The 20826-nt window shown below is 45.1% G+C and overlaps 1 protein-coding gene across 4 annotated transcripts in view; it reads left to right on the forward strand.

Annotated features, from left to right (window-relative positions):
• LOC135261768 (solute carrier family 45 member 4) overlaps window positions 1–20826 on the forward strand; it is a 74529-nt gene that overhangs the window by 19631 nt on the left and 34072 nt on the right. For all 4 annotated transcript variants that reach the window (XM_064348376.1, XM_064348373.1, XM_064348374.1 and 1 more), the window contains one exon: window positions 12096–12760. In XM_064348376.1, the coding sequence (XP_064204446.1) occupies window positions 12523–12760 (238 nt within the window). In that variant the 5' untranslated portion in view covers window positions 12096–12522. The remainder of the gene's footprint in view (window positions 1–12095; window positions 12761–20826) is intronic.

Here is a 20826-nt window from a genome sequence, read left to right on the forward strand (position 1 = left end):
CATGGCCTGTGCATCCGAAGGGTATTCTGACCACATGATGGAATTAAGCAGAGCAGGTTTCTGCTATATATAAAGCCGGGGATGAGAGCCTTATAATAGTCTTGTAAGCTTGCATGCTCTTTGGCCGGTGCAACAAAGAACAGGGCAGCCACCGGCCAGCCACCCCCAAGGCCGCGGTACACACTTCTGTCTCGCAAGAGGTCGTTTGCAGGCTTCGCCTTTATTTTCATTTTGTTTGCCTATTGGAGCAAAATCATGGTGCTCACACTTTGCCAATGTGGAGGGACAATGCGATAAAATGGTTAGCTACCATACAGGATGGGCGATACCTAGGCTATAATTATCATGGTCCTTTTTCCCACGGTATGGAGCGCAATGCTATTAAGGATATCGTGGTAGAGCGCTGAGTTATTGGGCGTTTTATATAAAGCATTAGCCTACTTCTTTCCTTCCCGGTCTCCAGAGGACCAGGCAGTTTGCTTAGAGAAATCCAATCCACACAGACCCATCTGGTTTTGTCTAGCCAATGGCGGCTTGCTGTGCACATACAAAGTATGAAAATTGCTCAATTTGCCGTATTCTGCTCGTTATGTGGCTTGCTTACAAAAATCAGGAACGCAATCAGGTAATAATGATGCCAAGTAAGGTTGGGGCTAAAACATCCAGGATCTCTTGAAGGAACCTGGTGGGTAGGGCATCCAGAGGACTGGAGCAAAGCTGCATATGAGATGTAGTATTTGGTATTTTGTTGCAGAGTAATGGGAGGAACCGAGCTGGCAAAATAGGACCAGCAGCTGCTGAATCAGAGCTAGAAGTAGGGGGGTAATGTTAGATCTGATAATCGTTATTTTATCAAGAAGGTAAGATTGAAATGTGTTACTGCTGTCAATGGACAGGGGAGCACAGAGGCAAAAGGACCAATTTATCAATGAAGTTAAACAACAGCCTTGAATTATTCCTATTAGAAATGATAAGATCTGTAAGGAAGGGAGTTCTCTCCTTAACTTTTGTGTTAAAGGAGTCCAGTTCTTCCTTCGTAGTTTGAAAGTGGACTGTAAATTGAGATTGTCCACTTGTGCTCAGCTCTTCTACGTTGGATTTTTAAATTAACGGATACTATCAATCATCCACGAGTGAGGATTTGCAGTCTGTAATGTTCTGGTTATAACAGGTGGCATCAGATCTAGAGCTGCGTAACATGCCTCCTTAAAGTTATCAATCATTGATATTCCATGCTGAAGAAGATTCTTGGTAAGATGTAATGACTTCTGTCTGTCCGTGACAGATCTGTAAAGGTAATGCCTGGATTGCCATGAATTTTTTTGTGCACATTGATGTTCCCAGGAAGACGAAACCTACCAATTTTGCTGACCCCATGACTTTTCCTCTAGTGCCACCATCAGGCCAAACCTTCAGTTTTTTAATTAACTTATCTCAAAATGAATGGGCAGATTGCCAAGAGGTTTGCTGTGCACATTCATGCGAGGGGGGATTGTTGTGCCAAGCAGTGGTCTGCAGTCTACCGAGTGCATTCCTTCTATATTTCTATAGGGGCGACATAGCTCAGGAGGTAAGACCGATTGTCTGGCAGTCGGAGGGTTGCCGGTTCAAACCCCGCCCTGGGCATGTCAAAGTGTCCTTGAGCAAGACACCTAACCCCTAACTGCTCTGGCGAATGAGAGGCATCAATTGTAAAGCGCTTTGGATAAAAGCGCTATATAAATGCAGTCCATTTACCATTTACCATATTTATTTATTTGTTTTTACAAGCCCCTACCATATCTTTTTTTGAGCTCCCGTCAGTAGAAAAGGGTAAATGACCAGTCCTCCGCAGGGTCTAATTTGGGCATTTTTACAGGATTACGGTCTTGGTTGTGTCGCATGACGTCGTTTTGCAGTCAGAGGTGATTCAGTCAGAAGTGATTCAGGACCTGGAGGAGGTTCCCTCACAGGACCTGACAGATTTTAATGGGATTTGTTTAAACTGAAATGTCACCAGGTGCACCCTTGTTGCCCGAGAGCTGCTCTGTGCCGCAGGGGTCGTAACGTCACTTTTTCCTCCTCTGTTGCCTGGTATAGAAACGCCAGTGCAGGCCTTTCGTTGGATTTCATGGGCTTGTTTTTCTTTCCCAGAACATGTGAACTAAATGATTATACACTGGAGGAAATGAATTGCCACGTTACTTTGTATTTAGTATACTGTATGAAGATTCTTTTTTCAAAGGTTTGTACATCACACTTTTAAAGACGTGTAAGCTCGTTTTTTGCATGTTCATATTGACTGTGGTTCTATTTAGCTACATAATGTTATCACATATCATTAAAAGAGCGCTTGGTGTTTTTGTGGCATGTAATATTTTTCGGGAATGTTTTTCATTTTTGTAATATCTCATAAGCGCCAACTAGTCACCAGATCGGGTGTACTATCACAGTCTGGTATGGTAGGCATACATTATCCATTGCATCCTGTTTCTCATCTTGCTGTGCGATTTTCTCCACATTGTTTTATATAGCAGTAGCATAGCGCCTTTTTTAACTTTGGTAGTGTTTCGGTTTTCATGTTTTTTTATTTTAGTTTTTTGTTAACCGGTCCAGAATGTGACTTCATTTTCATTTAATGCTCGCAAGGACTTGGTTTCATAGTCGTCCTCTTTGACCGGTCAGGTTTATACCTCTGAGGGTTTGTTGCACTAATTGCAGGCATGCTGCAGTATGAGGTCATCGTTTTTGGTGACTAGGGATATTGTATGATTTTTCTGTCTCTCTGACTTGGGGGAGGAAATGAAGGGCGCCTCGTGCGGAGTGCTCTCAGGCAGCCTGCGAAAGTGGCGACTACCCGCTGGGACTTCATAACATTTTAATGATCAGCATGCTGATGTATAGAAATGCCATTCAGTTCCCTTTATTCCCCACTACAGAAGTCCAGATAAGTACCGTGAAGGTCTCTCCCGCCTCGAGTTCCACACCATTTTCATTAGTCGGACTGCAGGGGGGAAAGGGGGGGGTAGAAATGTTGCCGTAGCCACCTGGATGCCATTGTATTACCGTTTCTCGTTGGGTAACTTGTCGACGCTCCCTGGCGAGTCACCCCTGTCCCCCTTGCTGTGGCGTCTGACCTGGGACCGTTAGACACGCTCCTCACACTGCTGCACGCATCGTACCCCACCGTATTGCCCCGCCACGTCGCCTTGCTGTGTTGCCCCGCTGCGTTGCCGGGTGGTCTCCAGGGGGCAGCGGCCAGCGGAGCTCTGGGATTCGTCACGCTGCTCGCGATGGCGTGCGTGGCCTCAGCTGCAGGGCGCGGCACGGGTTCCATGCGTTCTGCCGTCCTGCGTTCACTATGTTAACTTTAACGTTCCTCAAAATTAAACAGAAAACGCGTCTTAGCGTATAAATGTTTGGTCATTGGAGCATTCTGTTGAAGTGATGAGAAAATTGGAAAAAAAATAAATAAATTTTTGTCGGAACATTTTTATTGTGTTATTGTGGACAAGCTCTATAAACGGTTTCAGAGCTGAATTGAGCGCTTGTCACATCATTTCGAAAGCTGATCCAGACCATTGCATACAGAGACATGCAATAAATAACAAACGACTGACCTCATCCGTATTTTCTGGGTAAACGTTTCAGGATGACACATAATTGAGCGGATCGTGTGACTGTAAGTGATGCCGAGGTCAACCGGCCTGTGAATAATTTGGCCTGGTTTAACCCAAATCCTTCTTTCCCCCTTCCCTTTCATTCATTCGTTGTTGTGATTTTAGCCGGTCGGTCGGTCGGTGGCCGAGCCCCTTCCCGAACCTGACCTTTCCGGAACCCTGCCCCCCCCGGCCGGGGCGGAGGCGTAATGGAGCGAAACCCAAATAGCTGGGGCGCTGACAGCGGCCGCAGCGCCGGGACGGGCGGCGGTGTCGTGTTTCCGCTCGCGCTCAGGCCGGCTCTCAGGGTTACAAATTTAAACCCGGGGCTGCTCTCCCTCCGGCTGGCCCCCCGACACCTCGGCCCGCCGTCCTGACCTGCCTGCGTTAGTGTGAGGCCTGCCCTGCCGGACCCCCGTCCCCTCGGCCCTGCCTGTGGAGAGGGGCCGCTTCTCTCCCACTGCTCACCACAGGGGAAGGGGGGTGGGGGCCAGGGTTTGGACGAGGAATTACAGGAAGGGAAACTTAACTACTTCTGTTAGAGGTTCCGATTTTGGAGTATGTTCCGTGTTCTTTTAGGAATTAAGCAAGCAGAGCTGCATTGATTGAAATGTGTTCTCTGAAGAGCTGAAAGGACCACAGAATGGTCTTCAGCCTTTTAATTGGTGCAGGAGAACAGCTTTTAAAAGTGGACTTTTGGATCACTGCCATTTTTATTTAGCCTACCTATACGGCCTCTCCAGTCACCTGGATCCTTCTGGTGAGCTTACGGACATTCCCGAAGCAAAGCTTTATTTAAAAAACATAATAAAGCAAAACGATAGCATTTTCAGGTTCAGTCAATGTGGCCGTGTAAAAATATAATCTGCGCTTTAATAAAGAGCAGTAGCTCACTGGGATTTGCTGGGAGGTGAAAGTCGTACGAAATTGAAATTGTGTGAAATTCTATGAGGTCTCATTCCAGCTTTGTGATTGGCAGTCAGGAAAGTTTGTTGTGGAACAGCGCTAGTCATGCGGTTTTTTTTTTTTTTCCGTTCGAGCAGTCCTCCGCTGTGTTTGTTTTTAACGACTTGGCTAATAAATCACCGAACGGGTTGTCTGTGTGACAGACAGTCCTCTCCGAGTGTGTCTGAGGAGCCGTTGAGCAGAGCTAGGCTCGGTAATCCAATATCAGCAGTGTGGGGCAGAAATAGTCCCTGTGTGTGCAGGGATAAAGACTGGAGTTAACTTACTGTCCTAGACCTTGAACTCCTACGGCCATCTCTTCAGTTTCCTTGCTGATCCGTCTTGGAGGAGCCCCACTCTATCTACCAGAGGAACGTTTTCTTTGGCACCCAAGTTAGTGTAGTATTGAAACACGGTATGTTTGGTAGCATTTATTAAGGTTAAGTTACGAGAACATAACTACCCTGCTACAGTGGCGTCAGGTAGGCTTAATGTTTGTATTTTTTTGGACATTTGAAGTGCCTCCTTAACTCTTCACCGTACCTCATCTGCTGTCCCTGCAGTTTGCATGCTGGACATAGGGAATTGTGGGACGAATTGTGGTTCAGCAATTAGTGTACACCAGGGTGTTCCTGCAGAGATTTCTTGTCAATACCTTCTGTTTTGTCGACAGTGTGCTCAGGTTTTGCAGCGTCACATGTACGGAAAGCCTTTCAGAAACCGCAAACTCCAACCGAGCGATATTCTGAAAGCCCGGGAGCGAAATGCTGGCGTTTGTTTGGTGGACAGGTTCTCCAGAATGTGACCGTTGTCACGGGGGAAAGCTGCTCTTATCAGTGACGGATTAGGTTTTTTTTTTTTCAGCTCGTTTGGATTCCGAGCGATTAAATGGTCAAGGCAGTGCCATAGACTGAAACACTCTTGCCGGTGACCCGTGTCACATCCACGCACAAAATGAAAAAAAGGAAATGATTAAAATCTGCCTCACATAATATAACATATAGAAAGTAACCGTTCATTTCCACACATTCAGCCATATGGGTGGTCAACGACACCTGTCAGCGGTTGTGAATGCTGCCCCAGTTTAGCAGGTGAGAAATGGCTGAAGCTTGTGTGTCCCTGTCCCGTCCGCCCACACTTTGTTTCAGTTTTCAAAAAAATAAAGGATGAACCCTGAGTAATTCCAGATTTTTCCTCCAAAAATGATATGTGCACGGAGTGGTTTGCGTATAAAAAGCGGTCTTACGGCTGATAATGGATGCATTGATCTCCCCGGGCCTGTGAATCTTTGTGTTCTCCGAGGCTTTGTGCTCCCGAGCCGTGTGACACGATAGCCGCGAGAAGATGAAAGGCCCTCCGTCGCCTTTCGGTCCTGCGGGTCCTCCGCTCCGCGCCCGAAACGCTTACGGGAAAAGCGCGGGCCGTTGTGATGCTGATGCGGTCATTCGATCTCGTTTCTCCGCCTTGCGTTCGTTCGCCTTCGCCGAAAAGATAAGCGGGCTGGGACGCGCCCCGCCCTGCGCCGCGCGGTTACGGGGAGCGGCTCGGGTTCTCGCCCGGGAAAGAGGAGCGCTCGTTTCGCCTCCCGTCAGCGCGTCCCGTTAAATGGAGCCCCCTGGGGGGGGTCGGGCGACCCGCGGACAGGCTGAGAGCGCGAGACCGGGCCGCTCAGGAGCCCCGGCGAGGATCACTCGCAGGGCCCACGCGAGAACTTCAATTACCCTAAATGCCTAATGCTGGCGGCCTCTAAAATACATTTCTGGGTAACTCTAACTACCAATGCTGCGATTTGGACCTCAGAGATCCAGAGTGCAGTATTACGGACTGTGACCCCAGAATTCGCCTGAGCAATTATGCGCTTTCACACAGAAATGTGAGCTTGAAATGGCTGCGAGCACTCTTTCCATCAACTTAAAAAATTGAAAATGCACCTCCCCTTCTCACTGTGTGTGGGGCCCATCTACAATCCGCCCGTTTAGAACGAGCAATATTCATGTTAACGTACAATGCGTACACTGACTAATTCGGTAACCTTACCCGCTCCGTGTCGGGCACTGCTGCACATCTGGTGAAAGCTTCTCTAAATTGAGACGGATGTGCACAAAAACGAAACCAAGTACAGCAGACGGTTCGCCCATTAGCCGGTGGCCAGAGGCGGTTTCCGTCACGAGGGGCGAGCAGGTGCTCCTCCTCGTGCTTAGAGGAAGTCGGCGCATGGCGTGCCTCTCATTGCGCGGTTGCGATCGAGTGCGTGCTGGGGGCGGCTGGGCAAGGCGGGCCCGATGCCCGTGTGGTTAGCGTGTGTGGTTAGCGTGGCGAATGTTTCGGAGGTCTGTTAGCCTGTGAACGGAGCGCAGATCTCCGTCTCTCAGCAGCTCGTTTGAGTACAGGCCCCCCGATGCAGAAATGGGGGAGCAATGGAGCGCATTTTTGTTAAATATTCGTTGCCTATTAACTGCGCGACATTTAAAGAAATTATTCAGGAAATATTTTAGTTCAGAATAAATAACTGCACAGTATGTCTGACTGCATTTCTTTTTTTTTCTTTAATGGTCTCTAAGTACATCATTATCCGGTTAACCATTCAGCATTCAAGTACAGACTTTGAAGTGGTGTAGAAGCATTATCGCAAAGCTTGAGTCCAAAGCTCAGTCCCACTCATCTGTGGCGTAGCAGCATTTATCAGACTTGACCATTCAAGACTGCAAATGGGAGTAATTCAACCTCAGCAGTGTAACCGCAAACTTAAAAAGCAAGAAATAACAATTTCACATCTCAGTGGTACAGCTGCATTATCAAACATGAAAAACAGGAAAGAACACTGTTCCACATATCAGTGATATAGCTGCATTATAAAGCTGGGACATTAAAAATAAGATTAAATTAATTTTTACTTCACTGTGGTTCAGCCCCATAATAAATAACACCAAATATCAATAACAATTCTAAAGCACTCTGTCCCGTGGGAATCAAGGACAGCCAGTCATTAAATACTGTCAGTTGACCTGATACAGAGAGCTTCCTTATTTCCTGTTCAATGCTCGCTCTAAAATGAGGTGAAGGTTCCTTTTTACGAAACCTCAGCCCTGTCAACTAGATGTCCGTTCCTCTTCTCATCAACAGTGTTGGAGGCTGCGCTGAAAGGACTCTCCGTGTGCGGATCCACGTTTCTCTGTGCCCAGTGAGGTACTGCAGAGGCAGCCATTGCAGGAAATAATGTTGCATAGATCCTCCTGTACTCAAGTGGATTGCCTGACCTTGGAATTGTTGGCTCTGCCAGATAGATCTCCATCTCTGTAATAGCTGTTTAGGTGTTCACTGACACAAGCGCGGTTTCTCTCTCCAAGATATCATCAGTCACACTGGTGAGGCTGCTCTTGGCTGTCTCCTGTTGTACCTTTCCTATTGGCTCAGACAGTTCAGCCTCAGAAGCCCAGGTGCCCCTCCCCCACACCCCCGCCATCTTTCCCTGAAAATATATGTTCAAATGTTCTATTGGGAGGCAAGAGAAAGCACTGTTGTTGTTGCATATTGTAAATTATGATTTCCGATCCAAATCCAAGCCTAATCCAAAGGACTTAATATTGGTTGCACATTAATGGAGCTTGTCATCTTTCAGAAATACATATACTCAACAGTGAGCTTACCCGTCTTTGTATCTGAGATTAAGCGTAGTTGGCACAGTAAAGTGGCTCTGTCTCAGAACCACTGAAGCGCTAGGTCACTGACTCCTGAAGGGTGTTTTCCATGGTCTGAATCCTCTGATTGGCTTCACTCTCCCTGTGCAGAAGGTGTCTGAGAGCAGTGGTAGCAGGGATAGAATTGGCTGTAGTTGCAGCTGCAGCTCGTCTCGTCAGCTCTTCATAAGGAGAACCACCAGGACCTTCTCCATTAGCGCCCACTGATGCGCAGTCAGTAACGCGTGGGCACCCGAAGGCTGCTTCTGCTCTATCTGACCTGTATCTCCTGGAGCAAGCACTTGAGGGGCATGTTCATATCACTTTGAATATCCTGCAAACGTGAACAGGCCAGTGGTGAACGTTTTAAGCGGCCAGAAATGTTCCTGCCGCTTGCGAGTGTGTCAGTGCTGTTGTGCTGTGACAACCGACCCTCACGCTCCACCACCTGTCGTGTTTGTGCAGTGCAACCTGAACAGGGTACACCCACATCATCTTCCATGGCTTTTTTAATGGTTCTGGTGTTTTCCGTGAGAATAACATGGACTCGTTTCTGATATTCTATGCATTCATCACCTTCTCAATGGCCTGTTTGGACCATGGAACTGCTTCATGTGCAGGATGGCAAGTACATTGAACATTTTGAATTAATCCAGTGCATGGTGAGGCTCAGCATTAACATTGGGGAAACACTTGAAACACTCTAAATGTCTGTCATAAAACTCATGGAAATCACATATACTCAACAGTTAAGTAGATTATTGCATACCTTGGTGTGCAGTTGTCATAGTGCCACATCTGCAGTAATGTCATGAGGGCAGAAGGAAACGTGGTTCCAGAAATTTCCAAAGTCGACTAATGGTCAATCACCATGAAGGGCTGGTCATCCTACATGAGAAATTACTTTTTTTTTTTTTTTTTCTTGTTTATATGGTTCTCATTTATTTTCTGCTTGCAGTAGCTGTGTTCTTATTTTGGTTGAACTGCAAAAAGTTTGCATACTCCTTTGAGTAGTGTTTCTTCAGATGCTTTGTCAAATTCGTTGTATTATTAGAAGCTGTGTTAATACAAGCACTTGCAAAACGCTAGCATTGCAAATGTTGCAAGTGGCCATAAGGCTGCTTTTGGATTCCACTGAGTTCCACACAGCAGATTTTGTAGTGGATGGAAACTCATTCCATAAACAACTAGCCTCATATGGTGGCTCATATGAATAGTGTTTGTTTATGTGAAGGCACATTCAGATTCATGGCAATTGGCATAAATTGAGTACAGTACTTAAAATATGGTGGTATCACAAGCTGGTACGGAGCCATAGGTAAGATCAGAACATCCCTGTACAAAATCGGTTGTCTGTGTCTCAGTGATCTATGATCAATTTATTCCGATTTTTCAGCCTCATGAGGGCCTGCTTTACTGGCATTGACCTTTCTTTGGACCTCATGTTGAGAAATGATGGCAGCAGACTCTAAATGCAAATGCCAAAGCAAGAGTCTCTAGCCCCTCTGCTTTGTTTTCTGATTGGATTTTGTGATGTGGCCATTTGCTCATTCGCAACCTCGACTCTCGTTTTGCCCTCTGCTCATTGTATAGTGCTCCGGTTAGTTAGTGTGTTCCCAGCTGCACTACAGATCCCTCCATAGGGACACTACTTTGTTATACTGACTGTTATTTTTCCTTTGTTATTTTTTAAGGTACTCTAGGTTGGGGGTATGCTATCCGCACTTTTGGTTTCAGACTGCTACGTCACCAATAGAAGTGAAGCGAATAGGCCACCCTCTGTTATAAAATGGCAGCATGAAATCAGTAGAAAGTAGGCCACTCTGCACGGAAACCACTTTTGTCAACAGCCTCCCTAACAAAATGGCTTCCGAGAACTCTCACATACAGTGAATGAATGGCTTTAAGCAATCTGAAAGGGGGCTGGACAGTTTACTCCAGTTTGAGTACTCTGCTAGCAGATTCTTAATCACTTGGAAAAAATTGAGAAAAAAAATAGGAAATTATTATTTTTTGTATAACGAAAACTACAAGGCACAACCAATATACAAAAATAAGTAAACTGCTAAAGTCACATTGTGTGTCTGTTGTGCGCCTGTGTGGTGCTAGGTTTTTATGTAGCTATATTATGCGTCTCTGCCCTGTAATGGCATTCGAGTGCTATGGAGCAGCGGCAGGTAAATCCAGGAGCTGCAGCTGGGTTATTCAGTTGGCTGTTGGAAGCAGTACAGAAGCCACTGATATCCCAGCGCAGCTCGCCGGTTTTAATGTTTTCATCATTGTCAGGTGAGAAATGTTACACAAGCACTGAGACATTTCAGTGTTATGTCAGTAACCTAGCTAAAATGCTGAAATGTCAAAGTTTTTTTCATATTTTATTAATCGTTTAATTTGCTAGCCTCCTAGCAGTAGCGTTTTTGCTAGCGAGGGAATTCTGCTCGTTTAATTTTTTTGTTTCATAGTGTGTAATTATTATGAAGCTTAATTGTCACCCTCTTTTTTTAAAGAAGCATACTCAAGTATTCACAAGGGCAAATCGTAAAATATCTTACTCCTATTTTAAATGCAGCACATTGTAAAATGTGCCCTAGACGGCTCATTAGAAGGTGAAAAGACTACCAAGCTGGCCAAATGTGAACATTTTCATTATCGTCCTCTCAGCTATGTCTGTCTCATGTAGAAATAAGTGCTTCTGACTACTCTAATCCGCACAATGAAAATGATTTGTTCTTGCCTTAGACCAACCAATTGAAATTTTTTGATGTTTTATGCAGTTCCTGTTTTTGAACAGTAATGCTCCTTAAGAAAAACTGACCCATGGCTTTAAATGTCAGAATGTCATTATCATCGCTGTCTCCAATAAATTTTGTGATTTTTTTAAATTTTTTTATTCAGTTTTTAGAAATTTGCTGAGTCAGGATGATATTAGAAGAGCCAGCATATAGCCTATAAAAGACACTGAAACCATAAAAGCTTCTTAAGAAAGTTTTCTACTGAATGTGCAAGTGAGGGCCGCTGGGACCTGTCCACTGTGAGTCACATCAGCACATAATAATGTGACATTTGTGTTTTTTATTCTCCTTCAGTTTTTAGATGCTTAGCTAATTGGGGTTGCAGTTATTCAACTTGTTGATACTGCATTATTAAGCTGAAAGCCTTTATTCCTGGAAAAATCTTGCAACGAAACATGCTGTTTTTCTTGCGCTGATTCGTGGCTAATCTTTCAAAGGGTTCACAATCCTCTGAAATATGTTAATGCCGGTCATTGTTCACAGCAGAATTGAAAAAGCCTCCCCTTTGTCACCGATACTGAAGCCAACATTATTCATGCTTTGCTGGACATGGAATTTACTTCCATGTGCGGAGATAAATGTGGCCTGTCCGTTCACATGTGAGTCACGGTGCTTGAGTTTGGAATGCAGCCTACGAAACGGCCACCTTAAACAATTCTCAGCTGGTTGGGAAGTTGGCAGCAGTTAATCTTTTTTTAATGTTCTAAGATCAGTCATGCACAAAGGCCCTCTGTGTTAATTATATTGTGAGCGGCTTAAAATAGAGAATCAAGGATTATTCCCCGCGTGGAGACTTCCAGGAAGCCCGCTGAACGTCAGCGGACCGACGGCTGGCTGTGTGGACCAATCCCGCGCGCGTAGCGAGCATGACCGGAGAAGCCCTCCCAACTGGCCCACGCTTCTGATTGCCTTCTGCCTGAAATATGAGCCCAGTTTCCCTGTGCTGGTGGTGGAACCTGCTAACTGCCTCTCTCTCTCTCTTTTCTTTTCCCCTCTCTCCCTCTTCTCCCCCCCCCCATCCGTGCTCCGCGTGGCGCCTGCAGATTAATCGGCCGCTCGATGGGGATTTACCGAGGAGCTCCCACCTGCGTGGCCTTCCCTCCGCTCCACCACCTGCCCTCCCTCTTCAGAACCTCCTCCTCCGAAATGATGAAACTGGTATTAACTGAATGGCAATTGATATGGATTTTTACTTATTGCAGTAGACAGTAAAAAGGAGACCCATGACAAAGCCATACTTTTATACACACCCTAACCTCTCCGCGCCCCAAGGCAAGCACTTCAGCACCTCCCAGCAACCCCAAGGAATGTATACACGCTCTGAAAGGATTCCAGAGAGTTGTTGAATTTGTGAGAGAGGAGGAGAGGAGACGAGAGAAGGGGAGAGGAGAGGAGAGGAGAGGGCAACCCCGGAGGATAGACCAGTTTCCCTATCGCCAGCCGAAGAGCGGGGGTCTCACACCAGCGACCATGGCGCCCCAGAACAGCAACTCGGATACTATGCAAGTGCAGGAGGTGGCGGTGGTGCCCGCTAAGAGAGCGGGCGGCGGCGGGCGCGAGCTGGAGAGCCAGGACGAGTCGGTCAGCGAGGGCTCCATAGACCGCATCCCCCTGCGCCAGTGGGTCATGCACGGCGCCATCATGTTCGGCCGGGAGTTCTGCTACGCCATGGAGACGGCCCTGGTCACGCCCGTATTGCTGCAAATAGGTAAGCACGCCCGGTGAGATTTGCATTGGTGCTCCACCAGGTGCTTCCACCTTGCATAAACTAGCCCATTATCATGGAGATGACCTGTGGTTGACTTTATGGGAAAGGGCCTTTTTATTTTAGGTTTTGTTGTGTAAAAATTAGTTTATATAGCCTATCTCTCTCCTACTGTATGTGAAGACTGAGGTACGTATAACTTGATTTTAGTATCTGGTCTGTTGATATTTGTTGAGTTTGCAGTTTTAAGAACTTAATGCATTGGCAGATGTTCCTTTAGATTACTGTACCTACCTATTTTGTAACTGGCCAGAATCTGGTATGAAAACATTTGGTGCTTAAAACTCTTCTTCGTGAACAGTGTGGGAGAGCATTGCATCTCAAAGTTTTGGATGCAAATTACAGAAAATGCATTTTAAACACACCAGAGCTAGTGATCAATTAGGCCTAGTAGTTCTCAAGTTTCATGAAACTTCCAGTTCCATTTTTAACTGAATTATGTAGTTTGGTACATAAAGAAATGGTAAGTTAGCCATTAGAGCATGATTAGGCCATCATATATTGCTGAGTTCTTTCTTAGATTACCTGGCCCCCTGCAATTACTGAGCTCACCAGTGCTCTTTTTCTTCTTAATGATGTTCCAAATGTTGATTTTGGTCAGCCTAAAGTTTGGCCTCTGTTTGTTTTTTTGTTTCCCACCATATTCCTCAGCCTTATGGCATTGGTAAAACCCTGGTCCTTACGCTGACAAATGGCAATAACAAACTGTAATGGCGATCAAAAGCCTAGAATCAAGACTAGATATTGAAAGCTTTCTTATACTTGCAGTAAAGAAGCAATTGAACACACCTGATTAATCAGAAACACCTGTGAAGCCATTTGTCCAAGACAGTGGGGGAGTGGGGGGGGGCTATGTATAAAGAGTGCCGTTATTTCTACATGGTGAAACAAAAAAAGTCTTAAAGTACCTTTTAATAAAAGCTGAGAAATTGTTTGACTAAAAATCTAAAATTATGGAGTGCAGAAAATGATGGCGGTGAGTTGGTGCTCCTAGGATGAAAGAATGTTGTGGACAGTTTCTTGTGTGATGTTCTGATTGCAGTATTTTTCAAATTTACATAGTATCTTACTCTCAATCCCAAGGATGTCATTTTAGTTTTGCCACTAAATAGTGTGCTGGTCCCAGCAGGTACAGTAGGGACTGTTAGCTACACAAATCTCAATGCAAACACAGCAGTGATTTATTCATGACTTGTGATACCTCTATATCTCCCAGTCTGTTGGTCATCAAAAGGCCTGTTGTAAATGTCATTCCTGGTGCCTTGGCAGGCATTTAAGCCTAACATCGTGGCAGCAAAGAATCTTTTACAAATAAATACCCAAACTTCTGACATTTTGTCAACATCTAGGCTACTTATAATCCTATGTCGGAATTAGGATCACTGCAAGACAATTGCACTTAAATATTAGGAGCCTAATCCCAAAGTTGGACTTTGTTTATATTTCAATTAATGACACTTCCCCTGATATTTTCATCCTTTCTGAAACCTGGCTTGCAAAAATGTAAAATTCTGACACACCCATTGATGGATATGAGTTATTTAGGTCAGTTAAAAAATGTAAAGGAGGAGGGGTATTGACATTTGTAAAAGTTTGTTTTGCTGTATCTGAACTCGCTGCTGTCTCAGTGTCTAAGAGATTTGAATATATTGTTCTTGACGTTTGCATTGCGGAGAACACCCATTTTGCTATTATTTTTATTTACCACCCTCCCTCAGCAATTAGAGAGGCATTAGAAGACATTGAAAAATTAATGTCAACTTATGCCTCATCTGAATTGGTTGTTATGGATGATTGATCTTGACTGACTCTCTAAAAATTCTAACAGGCTAAAAGAAACTTGCTTTGAATTAAATCTACTGAGTTGATCTTGAAACCCACACGGCTAAATTACAGAAATCCCTTCCAAATAGGCACTGATTGATATTATATTGACAAATAGGCCATTTAAATACCCAGCCTGTACGGTCTTTGCTCAAGACATTAGTGACCACTGCGTGCCCAATTGCATGTATCCGAAATGGCAGAAAATACAGTATCATTATTATTACAAAACAAATTTTCAAACATTTTTTTGAACAGGTTTTTCTTCTATATTACTCTGATTTAGAACTTATCGCATCCTTGACCCTACCTTAAGCTTGGACTATAACTGTTTCTCTCATTTAATTCCATTGCGATAACCCTAACCCTGAACATGCTCCCTATGAGAACTTCAGGATTTAAAAACTGGTTCAACACCTGGTTTTCCTCATAACTGTTCTGTTTGGCCAAAGTCTTGGAATCATTAGCTAACTCGGCTTTGAGGTTTTTTTTTTAAGAGATGAAAAGCTTTTTACAACCACTTATTGCAACTTGGGTTATAGGCAAGGTCATAGCACAATAACAGCAGCAACTCTTGTGATAAATGATATTGTCATGTCTTTGGATAGTAAACAGCACTGTGCTGCACTTGACACCAGTGACCATAATTCTTCATAGCATTGGTTGAACTCTTAACTGGTTTTAAATAAAAGGTGGATAAAAAGGGGATAAAAGGTCAATTTAACTGGGTGTGGTGGTGAAAAATCAATGTTATCTGCAACTGGCCCACTACAATGTGAGACACCTCAGAGGGGTAAACTGTGGCTCCCATGTTTTCCAACACAACCCTTTAAAAAGTCCATTGGTCCAATAATTCAAATTAAATAGTCATTTGCTACATCATCTGCATTTTCTACGTCACCTGCATTGTTTTGATGTTCATGTCCAGATGCTGAGGATGTTGTCAGAAGTTTCAGAAGACACTTGAGCAAGGTTTGGATAAAGGCAGGTTAATTATGTAAAAGATTTTCACCATTTGGAGGGGAAAATGTAACATATTAACCAGATTTCTAACTCTTAGACAGTGAAAGATTAATGCCTCTGTCTAGAGGGCTCTAGTATAGGATGGTGTAAATGGAATAGCTCCTGGAATCTGAGTCTAATGTTCCAAATGCATTTGCAGAGGCGGTTAATGTACTGGCATAATGGGTGCATTAATGCGCGCTACGCGGGAAAAGGTGCGGGACTGCTCACCGCCCCCCCTAAGTCTGGGCTCCCCACCAGGATTGCACTCATGCAGGATCATGTAGCTTACATCGCTTACACAACCTTGCCGGCGCAAAAACCCTCTCGCCGATTTCCGCTCTCATGCGGTTGCGCAACAAACGCCAAGCGCCTTCTTCGTTGTGCCTGGGCGGGAATTCTCCCACAGCTTGGCTGGAGTCGCCAGCTGGAGTAAAAATACACCCTGGGTGTAAAACGATATTTTGATGACTTTGACTGTGACTCACTGAAGAGGGTCAGTGGTGCTGGCCTCATGTTGAAAAGCGGGGGACCCTTCCTGTGTGCTGCAGGTTCTTGCTGCTGCCCCCTTTGGCCGTGTCATACCTGAGATATCACTGCGGTTCAGTGATGTCTCGCTGTTATTTATTTGCCTGTTAGCCTGTTTTGAGCAAGCATCTGTCCTAAGAAACAAGTGAGTTGCTGTGCGTTCATGAGCAGCTGCAGCCTTTGAAAACCGGCGTAAAAAAGGTCAGCTCCTAATGCCAAGCCAGAGACAGGCCTCGATAGTGTTTTCATGGTACAGTACGGTAGTTTGAGCCGGTCACAGTCATGCAGCACATTGTTGATGTAGGTAGCTGCTCCCAAGGTCAGCAGAACCATGGAGGAAAGTCTTCTGACTGGTACGCTGGCCTGTACTGCCGTCACGACCAGTTTATTCTTATTAGGATGGGTGATCGTCTGTGCTGCTGAGGTACTTGGATCACAGGCACTTACAAGTGCTTTATGAATGTACTGTAGGAGAAATCTGTTCCATTTCACTTTTGTTAAATGCTAACTTTGCTCCCCTTGAGCTGTGTACCTATTGAAGTTTCCAACATGAAGATACAGCACACAGAGTTGCGTAACGCTTGCGATTGGCTTTTGTGCTCAATAACGAGGTAGTAAAAACTTGGGTTGGAACATTTTACAATTTTCTCTAAAACGTTAAGCTAATTTTCTCTAAATGAAGACAAGATGTCCTAGTGTTTATTCAAGTACTCAAGTAATTAGCCTAAATTGTGTCCAGTTACAAATGCTTCAACCTGTGGAATTTTTAAGAGTTCAATTTATTCCGCCGTACTTTTGTAAGTAGAAAAATAAATGCAGGCACGTCTTCGTTTCAAAATAGGTAGTTTTAATGTAGCAAAGGAACTAGTGGGTCTGTTACCCAAGTACAGATAAACAAAGAACCAACAAATGACGGAGACAGTGAATACTTATACCCTGTTCCTTCAAGGAAACAAAGGGCCAAATGGTTATCTTACACATCACAGGGAAGGGGGGGGGGAGGTAATCAGACATTGGGGGTGAAGAAACAAGGTGTGGGGGAGTTGGACTGAAGTAGGGGGTAGAGGATATCAAATAATTCAAATTAAACAGCCATTTGCTACATCATCTGCATTTTCTACGTCATCTGCATTGTTTTGATGTTCGTGTCTTTCTTGCAATTCTACAAAGAGCGCGACCAGGCGTTTCCCTCATCCACAAACACCGGCAGCCGGTTCCCCAGTGAAAGGCCCTGTCATGAGCGGCGGCGTGGAAACCGCGCACACACGCTGTCGCAGACTGCTCTGTTTAGCCCTCAACAGACGAAGCGGCGTTTGCACAGCCTGGGCGAGCGGCGCTGTTCTCCTGGCCGGCCCGCGAGACCACCCTGACCCCACGGCGTCACCACCAGGCGCGAAACGAAACGGAACGTCTCCCGAACAGGACCGCGGTCGAAACGGTGGCTAAGGGCGCGCGCTAACGCTCAGAACGCATCTCCGGTACGGCCTTAATCAGCATTAAATCATTAAAGGAGTTTTCCACTTGGTCCTGCCTGCAAATAGGCCTGCTGCTCACGGGCCCAGACGGTGAGGCTGGAAGGTGAACGTGTGCCTGCTGAATCCAAATGTTAGCTCCTCCTGCCACGTTACCTTGAAATGGTGCTAAACTGAGCACTGAGATGGACTGGAGAGCCAGGTATCCCCACGTTTCATTGGCACTTGGGACCGAGAGCTGTGCCGGTCAAACACCCTCTCCAAAACAAAGGTTATTGTACCCCTTCAGATTTCAGGTTTCTTTTGTTCCAAACGTTTAACCTTAATATTGCAAATTTGATTTTTTTTTTAAACGTACTAAAACAGAAGGAGCCCATTAGTAGGTTTTTTCGAGCGTTTTCAGTGAGTTTTTCTTTTAATTTTCTTCATTTATGTTCAGTGACTCCTGACCATTGATTTTCACTGATCTCGTAAACAAGACCCAGCTACTCCTGTTTCTGCAGTGGTCTCTATAACTCCTGGTAAAAGGCAGCCCCAGGCTGCAGTCTTGTCTGGTCCGGAGAGGTTTACGGAGGTTTAATGATGCCCCAAAAGTGTGTGTGTGTGTGTGTGTGTCACTGTGTCTCTGTGTGTGTTTCAGGGTTTGCTACAATTGCAAGTGACTCAACAGGATAGCAAAATGCGAGCCTCGTTATTGTGAAATTGTTGCATTTCATTTCACAAGCAACCTTTATTATCTCCTGAATGACTTTCCATTGTTGCTGTGCGGGCTGGAACAATAGTGGCTCTGGGAAATGGTGGTGTTTGTGCTGCAGTATCGTTGCCTAAATCTGTGTTTTCTTTGTGAAGCAAAAGGATTTTGAAAATGTTTCCAAAGTGTGTCAGCCAAAAAAAAAAAAAAACTTTAAATATTTGCTGAACAGAAATTCACAGGTTGTTTTGCTTAACTTTGACTGCAAGCGATGATGTTTTGTTTAATTGGAAGAATGGGAATTGGGCTGCCACCACCCACGTGCTGTTTAAATGCTCCTAAAGTAATCTATTGCTGAAGAGCACTTCTGTCTGTATGATTTTGGCCTGTTCATTAGCCTGTAGCCAGCTGTTTTTTTGAGTAGCAGTATAATTTACATTTGACACAGATAACACAGTATGTGTGAGTGAAGTATGATAAAAAAATTTTTAAAAATGGTTAGGCTAATTCTTTTGAATTTAATATCTGGATCTTGTACCGCACCTGTTGTGTGAGAATCTTTTGGATTTTGACCACAAGATTTTATTTCAAGCCTATTTTTATTTTACAAATGAAAATATGCTTGGTCATCCTACTTTGTGTCTCATTGTGTCTGCAAAGACTGCAAACACCTTGGGGTGTTTTGCACAGATTTTGCAATGCACGAAATCTCACTCATGATAAACTCGCGATAAGCTTCGGAAAGCCACTCGTCGCACCTGTTTGGGGCTCGGCTCTCACGGGCAATCGCACGCCGGCTTCTCCCTCGCGGCCTTGAAGCCGGTCAGCGTGGGTTTGTTTTCTCAGAAGGCCTCGTCCTTGCGGGGACCCCCTGCGCAGACGTGCCTGTCGGAGCACTGTTTACGCGCTTCCGCTTGTTTTTGTACGGGGCCGCTGGTGTTTTGAGAAGGGATGGAAGAATGGGAATAAAGGGTAGGCCCACTTTTTGAAGCTTTGCAGAATGCTTATTTTTTCCCTTGTGAATTTTTTCCTTGGCACCTTAGCTGTGTCGAGCCCTTTCCCGTGCCCGAGGAACACTTCTCACACTTCCACGTGGGAACTTACGCGGTCACGTGGAAGTAACTGACCACGGGTTGAGGTTTTAAACGGCACATTGACAAAGTATTTTTTGTTCTGTTTAGGTTTCATTTATTAGAGTTGTTTGTGTGTGCGTATATGTGTGTGTGTGTGTCTGTGTGTTTATATTTTTTTTGCTCACGGCAACAGTGTTTCCTTGCTGTCCTTGTCCCTCCGCCAGTGCCCTATGGCAGTTATGTAAACTAATGGAAAAGGTGCTGTGGGATTAGCACTTCGTCCTCTCTGCCTTTAGGCTCAGCTGAATGGTATCTGATTAAAGCGCTTATGCACAGTGGCTATAATGAGCTTGTGTTTCCCATGCTGAACAGCAGCTTGCACGCGGGCTTTTTAATCCTCGCGGCGCTCGTGTCCTGTGGTTTATGCCCTCTGCTGTGCCGCTCGCAGGACCTTGAGGAAACGGGAGAAGCAGGGCTGTCCTCCGATATTGCCCGATCCCCCTGTCCACGCGTTAGTTGCCACATGTCATATGTAAAAATGCTTTCCTAGTTTGTGCTGACAGATCGGCGACCTGTCCTGGGTGTATTCCTGCCATTCACCCAATGCACGCTGGGATAGGCTCCAGCACCCCCTGCAAACCTGACCAGGATAAGCGGTATAGATGATGGATAGATGGATGGTTTATGCTGTGAATGGTAATTGGACCCTGAGGCTTAGACCAAAATGGCAGTTTAAAAAAAAAAGTGTTTTTAAATTGTAGTTTTGAGTTCTCAGATTTTTTTTCAAGTTCGAATGCATGACCTTGCAGTGCTTTTAAGCTAGCTTTTTACTTGGACGTCTAGTTCATTGTTTTTGAAAAGCTCAGGTCTGATAGCATCTGTTCTAAGCAGGACTTGTACCCCGCATTGTCCTTACTTGCTTTATCAGAACACCTGTGCTTCTGATGCAGCTGCATAACTGATTAACACCAGCATAAACTGTTGGCAGGCACAGTGAGTGCAGGAAAACAACTGGGCAGTACTAGTGTGCTTATCCCACTGTTTGTATCAAAATAGTTTTATCGGTTTGAAGCGAACATTTTGTATAATGGGATTGAGTATCGGATGCGTGGCTGAACTGTAATGTCAGCTAATCCCTGCTGGTAAACGGTGTTTCCGACCATAGATAGGGACGCCAGAAATGTAAACTATTTATCTCCAGTGCAAAAAAAAACAAAAACAAAACAATGGAAACTGCAAAGTTCGGTCAGTATGGCAGGAATGCACGAATCGGCACATTTCTCCCGTTTTTCATGATCAGGATATAGGACTGCGGCATCCACTATATGCTCAGCCCATCAGGCCATTGGCTGTTGTTTGGGGGGGGGGGGGGGCATGGGGGGGCTGAGCAGGGAGGGGCTGAGCAGGGAATAGAACCAG

Source organism: Anguilla rostrata, chromosome 8 (genome assembly GCF_018555375.3).
Source record: "Anguilla rostrata isolate EN2019 chromosome 8, ASM1855537v3, whole genome shotgun sequence".
NCBI lineage: Eukaryota > Metazoa > Chordata > Actinopteri > Anguilliformes > Anguillidae > Anguilla > Anguilla rostrata.